General features: G+C 41.1%; 1 protein-coding gene across 2 annotated transcripts; it reads left to right on the top strand.

Annotated features, from left to right (window-relative positions):
* Positions 1-553: 553 nt before the first annotated feature.
* dcaf11 (ddb1 and cul4 associated factor 11) lies at positions 554-16,531 on the top strand. Of its 2 annotated transcripts, none has more exons than XM_067486548.1 (15): positions 554-613; positions 1,087-1,312; positions 2,518-2,645; positions 6,819-6,937; positions 7,812-7,876; positions 8,112-8,212; positions 8,525-8,671; positions 9,821-9,875; positions 10,157-10,225; positions 10,491-10,548; positions 11,984-12,169; positions 12,340-12,493; positions 12,577-12,729; positions 12,816-12,922; positions 15,396-16,531. In XM_067486548.1, exons 2-15 carry the CDS (start codon positions 1,101-1,103, stop codon positions 15,522-15,524), a joined length of 1,683 nt encoding a protein of 560 aa, XP_067342649.1. In that variant the 5' UTR covers positions 554-613; positions 1,087-1,100; the 3' UTR covers positions 15,525-16,531. The 2 variants fall into 2 exon arrangements, with proteins under 2 accessions (XP_067342649.1, XP_067342648.1); XM_067486547.1 differs by having other exon boundaries at positions 560-750.
* Positions 16,532-16,589: the final 58 nt, after the last annotated feature.

Raw genomic sequence — 16,589 nt, 5'->3', positions numbered from 1 at the left:
TTGCGACATCTTCAGCATGAAAGTGTTTTTCACTGGGGGTTTTGTAAACCAGTCAGCACAATAATCTGCTAATGGATGAACAGGACAGATGTTTATCAAAAAGAATTAAGATAATAAACCAAAAAACGTGAGTTTTCATCTAAGCAGAATGCATGAATTGGTGCAATGTTCCAGTGTTCCACGTAATAATCATCAGTTATGCTTGACATGTACAATGTAAAAGTTGTACATGTTTTATGCTGTTATTTGTTTTTTATTTTGTTTTGTTTTTTTTGTTTTTATTCATTAGTATATTTGGCAGGGACAATGTACCTTAATAAGTATTTTAACAAATGTACCAGAATATTTTTTCATCAGTCCCTTGTCTGTTTCTATGTTTCTGTGTAAATTGTTTACTATAATTCGGGTTGCATACAAAAAAACTCTATTAGAAACGAATAATAGCTGCTGTTAAAAATGTCGCAATTATTGTTTTCAATTGATTTTTGGTAAGCGAAGGTGCAGATCACGTGACAGACTGCACGCGCAGGGTTTTTTTTTTTTTCTCCCCAGACTTTTGTAAACAACATGGCGACTGATAGACTGGTCTTGCTAGCTGACTGATCAAACACTGGTCCGTCAAACCTTCGATTTTTGTTCATTGCAAATCTGTCTGTTGCAGAAGTTAAACATCTAACACACTGTTAAGGGCCGAGCGAAACGACCAAGAGCTGGGCTGTGCTGCCAAGAAGACCGTTTGACAGTCAAACGGTAACGTTATCGTTCAGTCGTTAGCACTAATGGCTAGCTACACTAAACCCACTACACTCTGTGATATAATCGCGGCGCACAAACAGACAACAGTGGTACAAATAAACGATTGTTATGCAGAACATACGGTTAATCAGGTCGAAGTAGAGGGAGTGTTGTGGCTTGTGCGTAAAACTTGTATTGAGGCCAGTCTGGCTGATGCACATCTGTGTTCTCTGGCCAGTAGCGTTACCTAACTTGTTTTTCCATTTGTGGTTATTAGCGCGTGCACCTGGGTGACTAAACGCAGCTCACAGCGCCAAAAAACGACTAACGTCTCGTTATTATCCCCGCCAGGCCATCTTCAGTCTATGGGCTCACAGTCCAGTTCTGGGATGTCTGGTGGAAGGATTTCTTCCAGTGACAACCCAGCTGAGCGGTCTGAAGCATCAGAAACGAACCGGAGCGGCGGCGGCGGCAGCAATCGGGGCCGCAGGACGACCGAGAGGCAACAGGCAGAGAGTCAGTCGACGTCAGAGGAGGACGTCGACTTAGCTGAAGTACTGGCTTATCTACTGAGGAGGTGAACTGTTCAAGAGTGACACTGGGGTTCACACTAAAACCCGTTATTGTTCATCCATGTTGATGGTGGTCGGTTTTTTTAAAATAGCTGCATCTATCAGAAGATAATCCAGCTTTTTCATGCATGAAACATAATTATTGACTACTGTCAATGATTCATAACCCTTTAGGGTTATTAGGTATGAATGAGTCCTTCTAGAGAAATTAGTAAATCAGTAGGTGTAGAAAAAACTCACTGGCCACCAGAAAAAACTATGTGATGCAGTGCACTGTAATATTGTAGCCAAGCAACATGGTGTATATTACCTTGCACAAATGTATTGGACCCTCTGCAGGATTTTTTTGGTTGCTTAGCAAATATGAGTAGCTTTAGTTTGGCTGGATTTCGTCAAGTGTACAGACAGTTAGAAATGGATTATGTCCACTTGAGATTTTAAGAGTAGATACTAGGGCTGGGGAAATTAATGCCTACATGTTTGCGATTATTATGAACAGTTTACTGATTAAGAAAAAAAAAAAAAGACTACTGGCAAAATTAATGCAGTCCACATCCTTGAAAACTGACTTACACCCATATGCAGGAAGGATCAAAAACACAGACCCAATACAGGATATAAATTTGAGTTGCCAGTTACTCTTGGATTTGGCTGTGACGCCCTCAGTATTTGTAAGACTTTTGCAACTATTGTGGCCAAGGTGTGGCCAAGGTATGTCCTTAAAAATCTTTCCTCTGACCTGCCATGTGAACCAGATGACCTCGGAGTTTGAGTCCAAATTCGGGTTGGTCAGCAGTTAGTAATTTGCAATTTCTATTCCAGTTTTAATGCAATTAAAGATACTTGGACATCGTTGAATCCGCCTGTGTTCACAAGTGAGTTATGACAGTGTCTGGACTTAGTAATATCAGCAGGTATTGAGGATTCAGTTACCATTGAGCAGGCAACTGATCATATGTTTGTTACAGTGGTGGCTCAGTGGAAAACCATAAGTTTACCCAGCATGAGTTTTACCCACGGTACATTAGTACATTGTGTCTTATCATTAAGACTAGTTACATTTTGAAACGTTGTGGATCTGATGTCAGAATACTTCAAGCATTTATTTTGATACACAATCAGTACTGTTTAGGTTTTTTCTCTGATTGAAATTGTTCTTTATGTATGCAATTCTTCTAACTGCCTGGTTGTTGAACTGGTGTGTATGCAGGGGCCAGGTCAGACTGGTCCATGGTAGTGGAGCCACAGGGCTGCAGTTGGTCCAGTCATACTCTGACTCTGATGATGACAGCGACGGAGCTTGGGAGGGGCGACTGGGAGACCGCTACAACCCACCAGGTAATCACCCGCTGATATTTGTCACTGTAATGTTCACGTTTGAAGCTGAAACCATGTTTGTCAATTTAGCCAGTAAATGCAGTGTCAGCACTGGCTAAAAATGACTAGCTGCTGCTGAATGCATTCCACACTGACCTTTGAAACGGTCTACCCGAAATTTTCTGCATGGTGATCCATCTTTGTTTTGACCATAGCGGTGCCATGCAGAAGCCTGTTACTCCACCGACTTTTTCTTCCAAATGTAAAGATGGTCATTATGGGCAAACAGTTCAATTTTAGTTTCATTTAAACCACATGTCATTTCTCAAAAATTAAGGTCTTTGTCCCTGTGTGCATTTGCAAACTGTATTCTGGGTTTTTATGTTGCTTTTGGAGTAATGGCTTCTTCCTTGCTGAGTGGCCTTTCAGCCCATGTCAGTACAAGACTCGTTTCACTGTGGATAATGACTTTCTCTTACCAGCTTCACCCAGCATCTTCACAAGTTGTTTTGCTTTTGTTCTGGGGTTGATTTGCACATGGGCCGACGTCATATTAAACCCTATGGGTCTCACATGGGTCTAAAGGCAGGTGAGCGAATACTTTTGGCAATATAGTGTATGAAGACTTGAGATTCCCATGGTGTTTACACTAGCATATAATAGTTTGAACAGATGAACAGTGGCACCTTCAGGCATCTGGAAATTCTACCCAAGTTTGAACCAGACTTGTGGAGTCCAAAATTCTATTCCTGATATCTTGGCTGATTTCTCTTGATTTTCCTATGGAGTCACAAAAGGAAGCTGCGTGTTTGAGGTGTGTCCTAAATATAGATCCATGGGTGTGCCTCCAATTAACTTAAATGTTGTCCATTAACCAGCAGAAGCTTCCACAGCCATGACATCATCATCTGAGCTTTTCCAAATTTTTTAAAGGGTTAGTGATCAGGCTGATTTATTGTCAGACAGTGAGGAAAAAAGGTTGTGTGTTTTGAAACACTATGTAAACATCTGAAAAATATTTTACTGTAGGTTATTTTGGAGACTAAGGCAGATTGCCACAGGGCAAGAGCAACAAGGTAGTAGTGGTAAGTTACATGTGTAGCTGTGGAGGTAACTGGATCAAATATGACTTTCCTGAAGGTGTCCAACAGGAGGAGGCATGTCGTCTGTTTTAGTGTGTCATTTATCTGCTAGAATGGTAAATTGACACTACTGTATTAACCTTCCATTAAAGGACATGGACATATGGGAAAAATGCCTAACAATCCTGCCATGGCAGAACAGTTTCTCAGTGTTCCTTCATTTAGAATGGATTATATTGCCGTCATGAACGATACAATCGCAAAGGGATATACAGTGAAAGTTCCAGATAAGGACCTTGGCCGCAGTGATAGAAAGGTTTGGTACATTTACTATCACGGAGCAGATTACCCTAAAAAGCATAAGCTTTGTGTGCTACTCTGTGGTGCTTCTTATCAGGGGGGCCTCATTAAACGAGCGGCTTCTTCAAGGCGCAAATCTTACCAGCACAATAATTGGTGTTTTGACTAGGTTTGGTCAAGAGCCTGTGGCAGTAGTGGCTGACGTGGAAGCCAGGTCAAGGTCCCGCCACATGATGCTGACCTCATCACCTAGTTGTTCAAGCTATGGCTCAGGCGATGTCCAGAGGACAACACACATTGATGCCTGCAAGCTAAATACGGTGTTGCAAAGTTTTTATGTTGACAACTGCCTAAGATCAGTTTAGTCTGTTGAAAAGGCAAAGTCTCTTTACCCCAGTTTGAAAGTTATATGTCCGATGGGTGGTTTTCAAGTTATATAATTGGATCTGTAACAATCTTATGGTATTAGCAGCCATTCCATAAGAGAAGGTGATAGAAATAAAGGACCTAGATTTGGATCAAAATGCACTTCCCATGGACTGATGCATTCAGTCAGATCAATTCAAGTTCAGAGTTGTTGTCCAAAGAAAGCCCCCCACCAGAAGAGGGACCCTATCCATTCTGAGCTCAGTGTATGCTCCATTTGGAATACTTGCACCTGTGAACTTATATGCCAGTAAAATTATGCAATAGCTTTGCACAATGAGATTGGAATAGGATGAGGCTGGACCTAAACATCTTGTCCAAAGGTGGTTCCATTGGGTAAACTGCATCATTTTGCAGATCCAAGATTTAATAACTTAATGATCCCATGTGGAAAGTGTGTTGCCTTGTAACAACTGCTCTCTGCATGAAAGTAGAACAATAAACAAACACAAGATACGGATCAATAGATAAGCTGGAAAGGTGAGCTGTAGGCCTCTTTAACATTTGAGTACATCAGTACCAGTGTCTTCTCTCCCGTGGTGTGACAATCCACATACTCTATGAAGGTGGGGAGGGTCTCGGAGAGGGTTGCATGATTAAAGTCACTGAAGATCATATTGAGGGCATCAGGATGTTTCGTCTGGAGGACACGGTGACAACACCAGAATGACACAACCTGTTGTTGATGTACACAACCACGCCCCCTCCTGTCCTCATTACCACTCTCCTCTCTCCTCTGATCCACCCGGAATGTGCTGAAGCCGCATGATGCATGTGTTAGGCATACTGTCCTGAACCCATGTCTCCGTGAAACACATTGGACTACATTCTCAAAAGATATTTTCCTTCCTCACCAGTGCAGTCAACTTGTCCACCTTGTTCTCCAGAGACCTCACAATGGCCATTATCAAAGATGGGAGATGCGGCTTCAATCTTCTCACTCTTACTCTTGATGTTATCTCTTCCACCACTCCACTCTTTATCTGCTCAGCAACCTCTTGCTGTTTTCCTCCTCCTTTTGTCTGGGATGTTTAAAGGACGAACAAAACTTAAATTTCCGGTGCCGGTCTGCTGCAGCCCGATCGGCTGTTCCAAATTCTAAAAAAATAAGCAGAAAAAGTTCTGCGATAATCAAAACAAAGATAAAACAGCTCAAAGAGCTGAGCTCAAAGAAATAATTCATCACTGCCAGCAGAAGAATTTTCATCAGCAAATACATAAACTTAATCCAGTGCTTCAAGATGGAATTCTTTGTGTAGGTGGTAGGCTCAGCTGAGCTGCCATGCCTGAGGAATACAAACACCTTTCTGGCTTAGTATCATCGAGCATCACAGCTCTTACTGCATGAAATCCACAAAAAGGTAGGCCATAGTGGTCGCAACCATGTTTTGTCTACTTTATGTCAAAGGTACTGGATTCCAAATGCAAACATCAATGTATGGATGAAGAGGGTCTGCCATCATAAGCGGTCAGCCAATAACTACACATTCCAAAAATCCAAATGCAAAAATAGATGCATGCAAACCGAAATTTTGTTCCTGGGGACTTTGTTGATGAGTCCCGAAACTCATGGTTGATAGCCAAAATCATCCAAACAATAAAATATGGTCTGTTTTCTTCCAAGAACCAGAATGAAACAGTGGTTTCATTACGACCAAAAGAGGCTGGTCGTTATAACATAGTTTTTTCTTACTTTATAAGTCATTTAGTAATGGTTTGTAATATTGGAGAACAATTAGGGCATGGGTATTTGAGCCAACAAGGGTTTTGTCTGTATTTGTTCTACTTTTGTTTTTTCTATAGTCCCCGTGTCTTGAAAGGTTACGTAAATTAGAAGTGTCTGTATAAGAGTGCAATGACATCCTCTATGACATGACATAACTGCCTTTGAAGGGTTTTGCCTTTGAAGTTTACTTAGCCAGTTGCAAGGAAACGCTGTTTTGTTTGGGATGTTTTTGGCGCTAACGGACGGGCGAGAGCATCAAGGTGTAGCAATGGAAAGTTGTGTTTGTGTGTAGCTGTGGAGGTTTCTTACTGTGTTCTGTGGGATTATTCTTTGAAACGTGCTCTGTGGAATTATTTTGTTACCAGCTCAATTGTGGAACATGGAAATCATAAATGTTCAGTGTTTTTCTCACAAAACAACCTCTGAAGTTGACAATTGGTGGACCACCTTACATGAATTGAGAAACAACCAGCTGAAACAACCCGTATGTAAAGCTCGCCCCAAGTATGTCTCATTCATGTCATCCATAGCTTTTGCATATTTAGCAGGTCATAGTGTGACTATATATAATCCTTCAGACGACGTAAACCGGAATTTTTGAACTCGGAACCTTGCTGGTTGTACTGTCCCCTGAGGCTTGTTGTTTGTGTTTTCTTCTAGTGGACACCCATCCCGACACAAATGAAGTGGATCGAAGTGAGATCCGAACTCAGATCCTGCTAGCCACTGCCTCTTCTGCCCTGAGAGGCCGACAGAGTTTCACCCACATGTTGACAGAGGTTAACCCTAAAAACACGCACACCCCCACAGAATCACCTTTCCATAACTTCGAGGGACATTACACTGTTTCACACTAATTTCCCCGAGACTTTTTTTCTAACCCCAAGCATATCCACTAAAGGCTTAACCCCAAACTTATCCCAATCATATCTTAATCTTAAACCTAAGAATCACAGTAAAATTCAATCATTTTTACGGTGACAGCAGAGGTATCGGAGACCAGAGTAGATGTCAAGTTGCCGGGGTTTTCTGCTTCAACAAGTGCCCAAACTTAAAAAAGGCATAAGCCAACCACAAGAGATGCAGGACTAACAATTTCTTCTGCTTTTGCCTTGTTTATTTAAGCTTTCTTCAGTAACACAACGGGCTAAAAACAGACGCAGAACAGGACCGAAACAGTCAAAACAGGATAGAAACAGTGATAACATACCAGTGACATCCCTATGGTTAACCACACTGATGAAGCGTCGCCTTATTCCGGACTTTTCAACACTTTTAGATTAAATTCAACAACTCTTATCTTATGGGCTTTCACAAGCTCTGCTGCAGCCAGAGAACCTATACTGCACATATGTTTGTTTTCTGTATCCCTGGAAACCGTGCTTATGTAGTCACCTCCCCTTTCTTTTACCATTGCTTAGCAACTGATTTTGTGTTTTATTTATCCCATTTTAGGTTAACGTTACATCCTTCCAAGTTCCACCTCGCAGTAGAATTGGCACAAAACGCAGCTAAAAACAGCTCTGCTTTAACACTGACCTTTTTCAGCCATTTGTCAAAATTGAAGATATTTTTAGTTGTGTGTTTTGTCAGCCACTCAAGGTTATTGACTAATGTAATGTTTTCTTTTCTGATGAACACTTTGTGGTTTAGAGAGAACAAGGCAGATGTAAAGGCTCCAGTTTTTCACACGGGGAATGCAGTCGTATCCGCACACAGTAAGCTGTTCAAACACATTTCCATTATTTCTTAATTAATTTGGTAAAACAAAGAAAGAATAAGCCAAGCCAGAAAAAAGACTAGTATGTTCCGAAAGGCAACAGTCTTGGTTAACCGTGTTGTATTTTATTTGAGTGATTGGTGTATATAGAAATCTATAATCCACTAGGTATGTTTACAACAAGACTAATGCTGCTATGAGTCTATAATATTGACCTTTGTGTTCCTCTATAGCTTCCTGCCAAACTATGTATCCCACAAGGATACATACCAGCAGAAAGCCTTCTGTGGAGTGTACAGTGAGAATGGCAACATGTTCCTCTCTGCCTGCCAAGGTAAACAACTCCAGATCCAACATGAAAACCTAGAGGACCTTGTGCCCGTTTCAAACTGCTTAGAAATCATTTTTGCCATTCATATACTGTCATAGACAGAATATTGTCAGCCACAGAAGCACTGTTTGACTTTTTATTTTAATTCTGGGTTGTTTTTGCTAACACTGAATTATGAGTTAAAAAATGTTTTAAACTGTTTCCAAACTTATTTTGAAAGTTGTCATAAAGGTGCATTACTGATAATACATAACTTTTGTTTTAAAGTACATTAGCCAAATCCAGTGTAATGTTTTTTTCTCTTGCTCGCTGCAGATCAAAACATCCGCTTATATGACACCAGTAGAGGGCGATTTAGTCTACAGCGAACAGTGAAGGCACGAGATGTGGGCTGGAGTGTGCTAGATGTCTGCTTCACCCCTGATGCTCAACATGTGCTGTACTCCAGCTGGTCGGACTACAGTAAGGCTAGGGGTCCCGTCTGAAATAACTCATGCAGTGTGTTTTGAGTCAGGCTCACCCTTCTAACCAATCAAGGAAGTTCAATGATTTTTGCTTGATTATGAAGTTTTATTGATTGTAATTTCATAATTACTGAAGGGCTTTGCAGATCATGGTAGAGTGTAGATGATGGTAGAAAAGCATAGCGGAGCAGCAAGACCTGAGTGCAACAGAATTATTGGTTTTAAATATTACACTAGAACTAGCTTAAATTGCATATTGTAGCTCTAACATTATCATGACGGTGTTATTGCATTGCTTCTAATTATTTTATTTATTTTATGTTTTAATCTTAAAGGAAGCAGACACTAGAAGATTGGTCTAGAGCCCACACCACTCACTTTTATTTCATACTAAAGGATTTAGAAAATTACAAAATTTGACTCCAAAGCCAGGAGGTGTCCTGTGGTGATCATCTTGTCAGCATGTCAGCTAGTAGCCCTTGTGTGTGTTGTTCTGTACTTGGAGAGTAAAGCAGTACAGGATTCCAAGTAGTAAATTCAAAATTTAAGCTTGTTGGGAGCTTTAAGATCGTGTCAAAAGCCCCCTCACAGTACTAGATCATTTGATTTCCAACCAGCCTCCAGTCAGGGAACCACCACCCCACCCCATTGTAGTGTCTACTGCCTTAAATAACTTTCTTTAAAGGAGACAGAGATGTGTTTTTCTATCTCAGATATATCTGCGTTAAGCCACATAACTTCTACTACATTGTTTTCATACCAAATAACATTTCTGGCAAACTATGTTTTAGTGGTTTGTAATTTATCTCTTGGAAAAATGTAATTGAGTGAGAGAGAGGGGATTATGGATTTACGTGGTTCCTTTTAGACAGTCTCAGTTTAACTTTTTGTGCACTGCTCAGATCGATGTAGCTAAATGAAAAAAACTTCCCAAAGAAAGAAAATACATAAAATAAACAAAGAAAAAGTCAGAACTGTTTAACTCCCAAGTAGTCTCAAACCTGAATATATTCAGTTTGCTCCTATACAAGGAAGGAGCAAATGTTGAAAGATGAAACCACTGAAATGTTGATTGAAACTGGACTGTATGTTGCTGTTTTAACATGTTTTCTCTGTGTGTGTGTGTGTGTGTGTGTCATCCCCACAGTTCATTTCTGCAGTATAGAAGGAGACAGTGAAAACCACACCGCCTTGGACCTCAAGTTAGTGTTTCCCTCATAGTAACTTATACAGGGCAGGTAATCTGTCGTTAGCTCCTGGATGAATAATGCTGTAAGACCTTGTCACCTCAACGTCCATCCTCTCGCACTGTGTTTATGTGTGTGTCCCTTCATTATTTCAACAAAGCACTTCCATTACATCATAGTATTGGTTGACAGCTGATGTGAGCCTTCATCACTACAGTAGACAGAGTAGTTGTGAATTTATAATGGTGCTATTGCTGCAGTGTTAACCTCCTTCAGTGTTTTTGTGCTGTTTATAGTCCAGATGAGAGGAGGTTCTGCGTATTCTCACTGGCTGCGTCCACAGATGGCAAAGAAATCCTGGGAGGGTGAGTACAATTTACTTTCATGTGTCAAGGCAGTGACTGTGGTGAAACCTGGCATCTCGTTCATCTTTCAGAATTGTCATTTTAAGCAGCTCTTCTCACCTCAGCTGTTAGAGGTGGATGTCAAAAGAGAGTAGGGACAGCACTTTTTAGGCCAGTGATGTGAATGCTCCAATTATGATATCAATCCCCTATTTAAATATGAATCACAATTAATTATGTTAAAATACTTTTGATTTCATTCACTTTCTCTGTTCTCTCTTTGCAGTGCAAATGATGGCTGCCTTTACGTTTTCGACCTCGAGCAGAACAAGCGAACTTTGAAGGTCAGTGTGTGTGTGTGCACATTGGTTGTTTGTGTTTTCCTGTGCTTTAGCCTGTGTGCGCTTGTTTCTGCATCTATTTGTGCCTCATCCTGCAGTCAAGGTCAACTGAATATTAGCAGACCTGAAAGTGTGCCAGCTCACAAAGTTTTACACCATCCTGGTGTCGGTAATGAAGTAGACGAAGTCCAACTCCACCCTGCGGTGGGACAGAGGGGTTAAACCCACCTTACTCCTCCTGCTCCTCCCACTACCACCTACTGTGTAGAAGTCAGTAGCTGACCTCTACCATCTGCTTCAGCATGATCTTATACTTGGTCTCATTCAGCTCCTCCCATAACTGTCAGGGATTTAGCGCTTAATTTGTTCCTGTTTCAATTTTTGCACGTAACTAACATGTCTGGCGTTGTAGGGTTTTCTAACTATGAACAAATCTCCTAATACAGCAAACCAGCACTGAATGTCTCTAACTAGTGTTAGTGTCAAAATGTGTATTTCTTCTTTCTCTGTGCCATAGCACCACTGTAGTCGTCAAACTATTAAAACTAAGATCTGGGAAACAATGCTAGGCTGTGAAGTAATGGCCAAACCATGTTATTACAGCCTCTGTAATCACATAACACACACTGGTTCAAAAGGCATTTTTCCCAAAGACTCAGTTTTACTACTTTTATGATCAAAATTTGGTTCAGTTGTTGTTATGTGCAAATTCTTGAGGAGCTGTAGGACAATTTGTTTTCTTCTCCAGTTAAGCCAAGATGATCTATGGCCCCAAAAATGTTAAATCGTGCAGACCATCCAGTTAATGCAATTGCTGGAATTTGGAAGAGTGAACATTTTATTTTGAATGTGGTTGACTGAGAAACTTTGATAGAACGGAAATAGTCCCAATCTTATAATTCAGTTCTCTTTCTCACACCCGTGATTTAAACTTTTCTGTGAGCCACTCTGTTACTGTCATGCTGCAACAAATGCTCACCGAAGGACTAAATTTAAGTCAATCCTTTGCTTCTCCTGCTTGTTTCATTCAAATCTGTACTGACCTGCCATTTTATGTCGTTTTGCAATTTCCCGTGGACTCTGTACAGTACAGTCTCTGCTCTGAGGGCAGCACTGGCTGCATGATCTTAACCATCTAAAAGCTAATTAATATTTGGAAAGTATTACTATACAAACAATAAAATACTGCAAGCTTGATAAGCTTTACTAAAGCAAGGTAGATGAATCCGTTCATACCAACCAATCTTTTAGATTTCTTAATCTGTGTCTTTTAATTTTTAAACAAAGCTGCATGTGTCACAAAACAAAACAAAAACTCTAGATACGTATATCACGATTAGTTCCTCTGTCACATTTCCACATAGCTATGTATATCCCACAATTAGTCATCTACAGTCCCCTGGCTCTGAATTCTGGTGTGTTCACATTTTCTCCTCAGATTGATGCCCATGAGGATGATGTGAACACGGTGGCATTCGCTGACAGCTCTTCCCAGCTGCTTTTCTCTGGCAGCGACGACGCACTGTGCAAGGTGTGGGACAGGCGCACACTGCGGGAGGACAGACCGCAGCCTGTTGGACAGCTGGCTGGCCACCGAGACGGCGTCACCTTCATTCACAGCAAGGTGCTGGTGATTTTTCAAGCTGTCATTTTCCAAACACCTACAAGTAGCTCGTTTTGATTGACTGGTTAAAATCCACTACATGCTAATATTAGTCCTGTACTCATATAATTAGTGAAATACATTGAATTTTAATTTGTTTCTCATTTTAAAATCTGGCCATCTTTGATCAGGGTGATGCACGCTATCTAATCAGTAACTCGAAGGACCAGTCCATCAAGCTTTGGGATGTCAGAAAGTTCTCACCCAAAGAGGGGCTGGCAGCTTCCCGCCTGGCGGTAACCCAGCAAAACTGGGATTACCGCTGGCAGCAGGTTCCCCAGAGAGGTAAGAGGGAGGAACTGGTGAATGCTTTTTCTGTTTTATACTGTTGTGCTAATTTATCCTGTGGGATGTTTGTGTTTTTTAAGCCTTGAAGAAACACAAACTGACAGGGGACACCTCCGTGATGACATACCGTGGTCATGGGGTTCTGCACACCCTTATCCGTTGCCGTTTCTCCCCAGAATTCAGTACTGGGCAAAGGTTCATTTACTCAGGCTGCTCCACTGGAAAAATAATCAGTGAGTCAAATGAAGATGTCTGTGCACCTCATATTTTTTTAGCACATGTTAACTCTGCCTAACTCTGTTCGTGTGTACGCGTGCAGTTTATGACATACTGACGGGCAGCGTGGTGTCAAGATTATCCGGCCATGATGCCTGTGTGAGGGACGTCAGTTGGCATCCATACGAGGACAACATCGTCAGCAGTTCTGTGAGTTGTGTTATATTAAATCTGAAGAAATCATTTCAACAAACATAGAAAACATTGTAATTGAGCAGAATCAAAACAAACTCCTGTAGTAATGATAAATCATGGATTATGGGGTAACTTTAATCATCTTTTCAACAATCTCCATACGACACTAAAATTAACAATGAATTTCCTCTATTCACAGACAATTTCTGTTTGCAACCTGAATTAGGTTCTTTGTCTCTGCTATAGTCCTCTCTTGTTGTCCAAAAACTATTAAAAACACATCAGCCACTCACGCTTCTCTACTGGATGGCGTGTTTCTTTATCCCAAAAAGTGCGATTGTGAAATTAAAAAAAATTATTGCCTAAATGTTCCAGAGCATTTGAGGCAATGTTTGTTTATACCAATTTCAACCAAGGGTCAGTGAAACACGTCTGGCTGAGGTGTTTTGAATAGTTTTTGGACCACAATAGAAGTCCACCATAAAGAGGAATAAAATGATCTAGGTTTCAGACTGACAGACACTAAATGTGATTAGAGGACATTCACTGATGGTTTTAGTGTCAGTATGGGGCTTGTTGAACATACAATTACTCTAGAAAATTACAGAGCAGAAAGTAGCATAGATAAGTAAGACTGAAGTGAGGAGGACGTTGAAGAGGATGAAGAGGCAGTTGGTCCTGATCACAAACCTGTGGAGGTATGGAAGTGTCTAGGAGAGGTGGCAGTAGAGTTTCTGACTAGTTTGTTTAACAAGATCTTGGAGAGTGAGAGGATGCTGAGGACTGGAGGAGAAGTGTACTGGTACCAATTTATAAGAACAAGGGAGATGTGCAGAGCTGTGGCAACTACAGAGGAATAAAGCTGATGAGTCACACAATGAAGTTGTGGGAAAGAGTAGTGGAAGCTCGGCTAAGGGCAGAGGTGAACATTTGTGAGCAGCAATATGGTTTCATGCCTAGAAAGAGAACAACAGATGCAGTATTTGCTTTGAGGATGCTGATGGAGAAGTGCAGAGAAGGTCAGAGGGAGTTGCATTGTGTCTTTGTAGATTTAGAGAAAGCGTATGACCGGGTGCAGAGAGAGGAGCTGTGGTATTGTATGAGGACGTCTGGAGCGGCAGAGAAGTATGTTAGAGTGGTGCAGGACATGTATGAGAGCTGTAAGACCGTGGTGAGGTGCTGTAGGTGTGACAGAGGAATTCAAGGTGGAGGTGGGTCTGCATCAAGGATCAGCTCTGAGCCCCTTCTTGTTTGCTCTCGTGATGGACAGGCTGACAGATGAGGTTAGACAAGAATCTCCATGGACTATGATGTTTGCAGATGACATTGTGATTTGTAGTGAGAGCAGGGAGCAGGTGGAGGAAAATCTAGAGAGGTGGAGGTCTGCTCTGGAAAACAGAGGAATGAAGCTTAGCCGCAGCAAGACAGAATACATGTGTGTCAATGAGAGGGACCCAGGTGGAATGGTGAGGTTACAGGGAGCAGAGGTGAAGAAGGTGCAGGACTTTAAGTACTTAGGGTCAACGGTTCAGAGCAACGGCAAGTGTGGAAAAGAGGTGAAGAGGCGAGTGCAGGCAGGTTGGAACGGGTGGAGAAAAGTGTCAGGTGTGTTGTGTGATAAAATAGTATCAGCAAGAATGAAAGGAAAGATGTTCAAGACGGTGGTGAGACCAGCGATGTTGTTCAGCTTAGAGACAGTGGCACTGAAGAAAAGACAGGAGGCAGAGCTGGAGGTAGCAGAGCTTAAGATGTTGAGGTTCTCTTTGGGAGTGACGAGGATGGACAGGATCAGGAATGAGGACATCAGAGGGACAGCTCATGTTAGATGTTTTGGAGATAAAGTCAGAGAGGCCAGATTGAGGTGGTTTGGACATGTTCAAAGGAGAAACTGTGAGTATATCGGTAGAAGGATGCTGAGGTTGGAGCTGCCAGGCAGGAGGTCTAGAGGAAGAGCAAAGAGGAGATTTATGGATGTAGTGAGAGAGGACATGAAGTTAGTTGGTGTGAGTGAAGAGGATGCAGAGGACAGAGTTAGATGGAGGCACATGATTCGCTGTGGAGACCTGAAAGGGAGCAGCCGAAAGGGGAAAAGAAAAAACAATGTAGGTTTTTAAGAGCAGTTGGAGTGTTTGAGTTTTGTGTAGTAGTAACAGAATCACATAGACCATTTGCCGAAAACAATGTTTATTATATATTTTGTTTGTAATACAAATTTCACCCATTGCTCTTTATAGCTGTTAAAAACGCTCATACTGCAGCATACAAAGTGTGAGTGCAAAGTGCCTATGTAGTGAGAAGTGACTGAATAGTAGTGAAAGACAGGAAGTTAACACTCCTAAAACTAAATACAGTTCAGTTTTAAGAAATTCCCCAGAATTGTAAATAAATGAGACAGATAAGCTAAGTTAAAGTCACTGACGCAGGAACATGAACCCTGTGGGACTTCAGTGGCAATAAAACATTACCTGTGATTCTTGTTTGTCCACAGTGGGACGGAGCCGTGCAATTGTGGGAGCACAGACAAACCCATCCTCTAGAGGAGGAGCGAGAGCGGGAAGCGAAACGGATGGGAAGGATGTCAGAGGAAGAGGCCGAGAAGAGCCGAAACTGGCCCTAAAAAAATAAGAGACTTAAATATCTTTTAAATTCAATGCTGGATATTAATGATTACAAAAATAGTGTGGTTGTGAAGTGTTCATATGGAAGGAACTGTAGCCTTATATTACCAAGGTCAGATTAGGTGTCTGGGTTGGGCTTCTTTTCCTTTCCCCCCTTTTTTTGCTTTTTTGTATTGTTTTGAAAATATTTTTTTTTTCTTTTTTTTTTTTCTTTTTTGTCAAACAAGCAGGCCAAACGCTTTTGAATATGGCCGGAAACACTTCACTCAAAATTTGCAGATTTTGCTGAGCACTGCACTTACTCAATGAGCTGTTGAAATGTAATGGTAAGTTAGGGAATTACAAATTAAAGTTGCTTATTCCAGGGAGAAATTCATGATGATAATTGTGTATAAATGTAAAGTATTTGAATGGTATGTGGATTCAGGGAGTGTATTTAGATAGCTGTCAGTGTGCTGCTGATTTGGACACAATTTTGACTTTGCTGTTATGAATAACTTGAACTGATTCCTATTTGAGGGGAGTGCACATTGAAAATGGAGACATTCAGAACTTTATTTGCCAAAACCATATTCCTTATACCTTTGTCACCACCTGGTCAGGTCTTTGTAGCACTCTGTGCACTAAGCAGACCAGGCTGCGCAAATGTATTGTTTTACTGTCAAACTCCCAAAAATAATTTTTCTAATCGTGTTTGGAGCCTCTGTAATCTAAGGTTGCACCTGTATTTAGACACAGCAATGGTCTAATCTTGGTTCAGCACTCAACTCTAAACACAAGCGTTCAGAAAAAAAAGTAATTGTGTTGGTCAATGTAAGCCTGTGATCTCCTCAGAAGATGTGTGTGTGTGAGTGTGTGTGTGTGTGTGTGTGAGAGAAACAGTAAAAGTCGGGGTTGTGTGCAGATAAAATGTACACACTGAGCTGTATATGCAATTTTTAGGTGTTTATATCAAAACCCAGCTTTGACTGTTTTCCAGTAACAATAAAATTTTTCTTTAAATGTATCACAAAGAAGCAAATTTGTTCACTTTTTTTTTTTTTTTTTACGTTTCCTATTCATTT

The sequence above is a fragment of the Channa argus genome, chromosome 19, assembly GCF_033026475.1.
Source record: "Channa argus isolate prfri chromosome 19, Channa argus male v1.0, whole genome shotgun sequence".
Taxonomy (NCBI): Eukaryota; Metazoa; Chordata; class Actinopteri; order Anabantiformes; family Channidae; genus Channa; species Channa argus.
Note: the sequence above shows the minus strand (reverse complement) of the source record. Positions and strands in the feature narration are given on the sequence as shown.

What these genes read in the sequence shown, in the direction of transcription:
- dcaf11 (XM_067486548.1), top strand. Translation starts at nt 1,101, where the DNA reads ATGGGCTCACAGTCCAGTTCTGGGATGTCTGGTGGAAGGATTTCTTCC. An exon ending in TGCAGTCGTATCCGCACACA is followed by an intron (nt 7,877 to 8,111) that starts GTAAGCTGTTCA and finishes GTTCCTCTATAG; the next exon opens with CTTCCTGCCAAACTATGTAT. An exon ending in CTCCAGCTGGTCGGACTACA is followed by an intron (nt 8,672 to 9,820) that starts GTAAGGCTAGGG and finishes TCATCCCCACAG; the next exon opens with TTCATTTCTGCAGTATAGAA.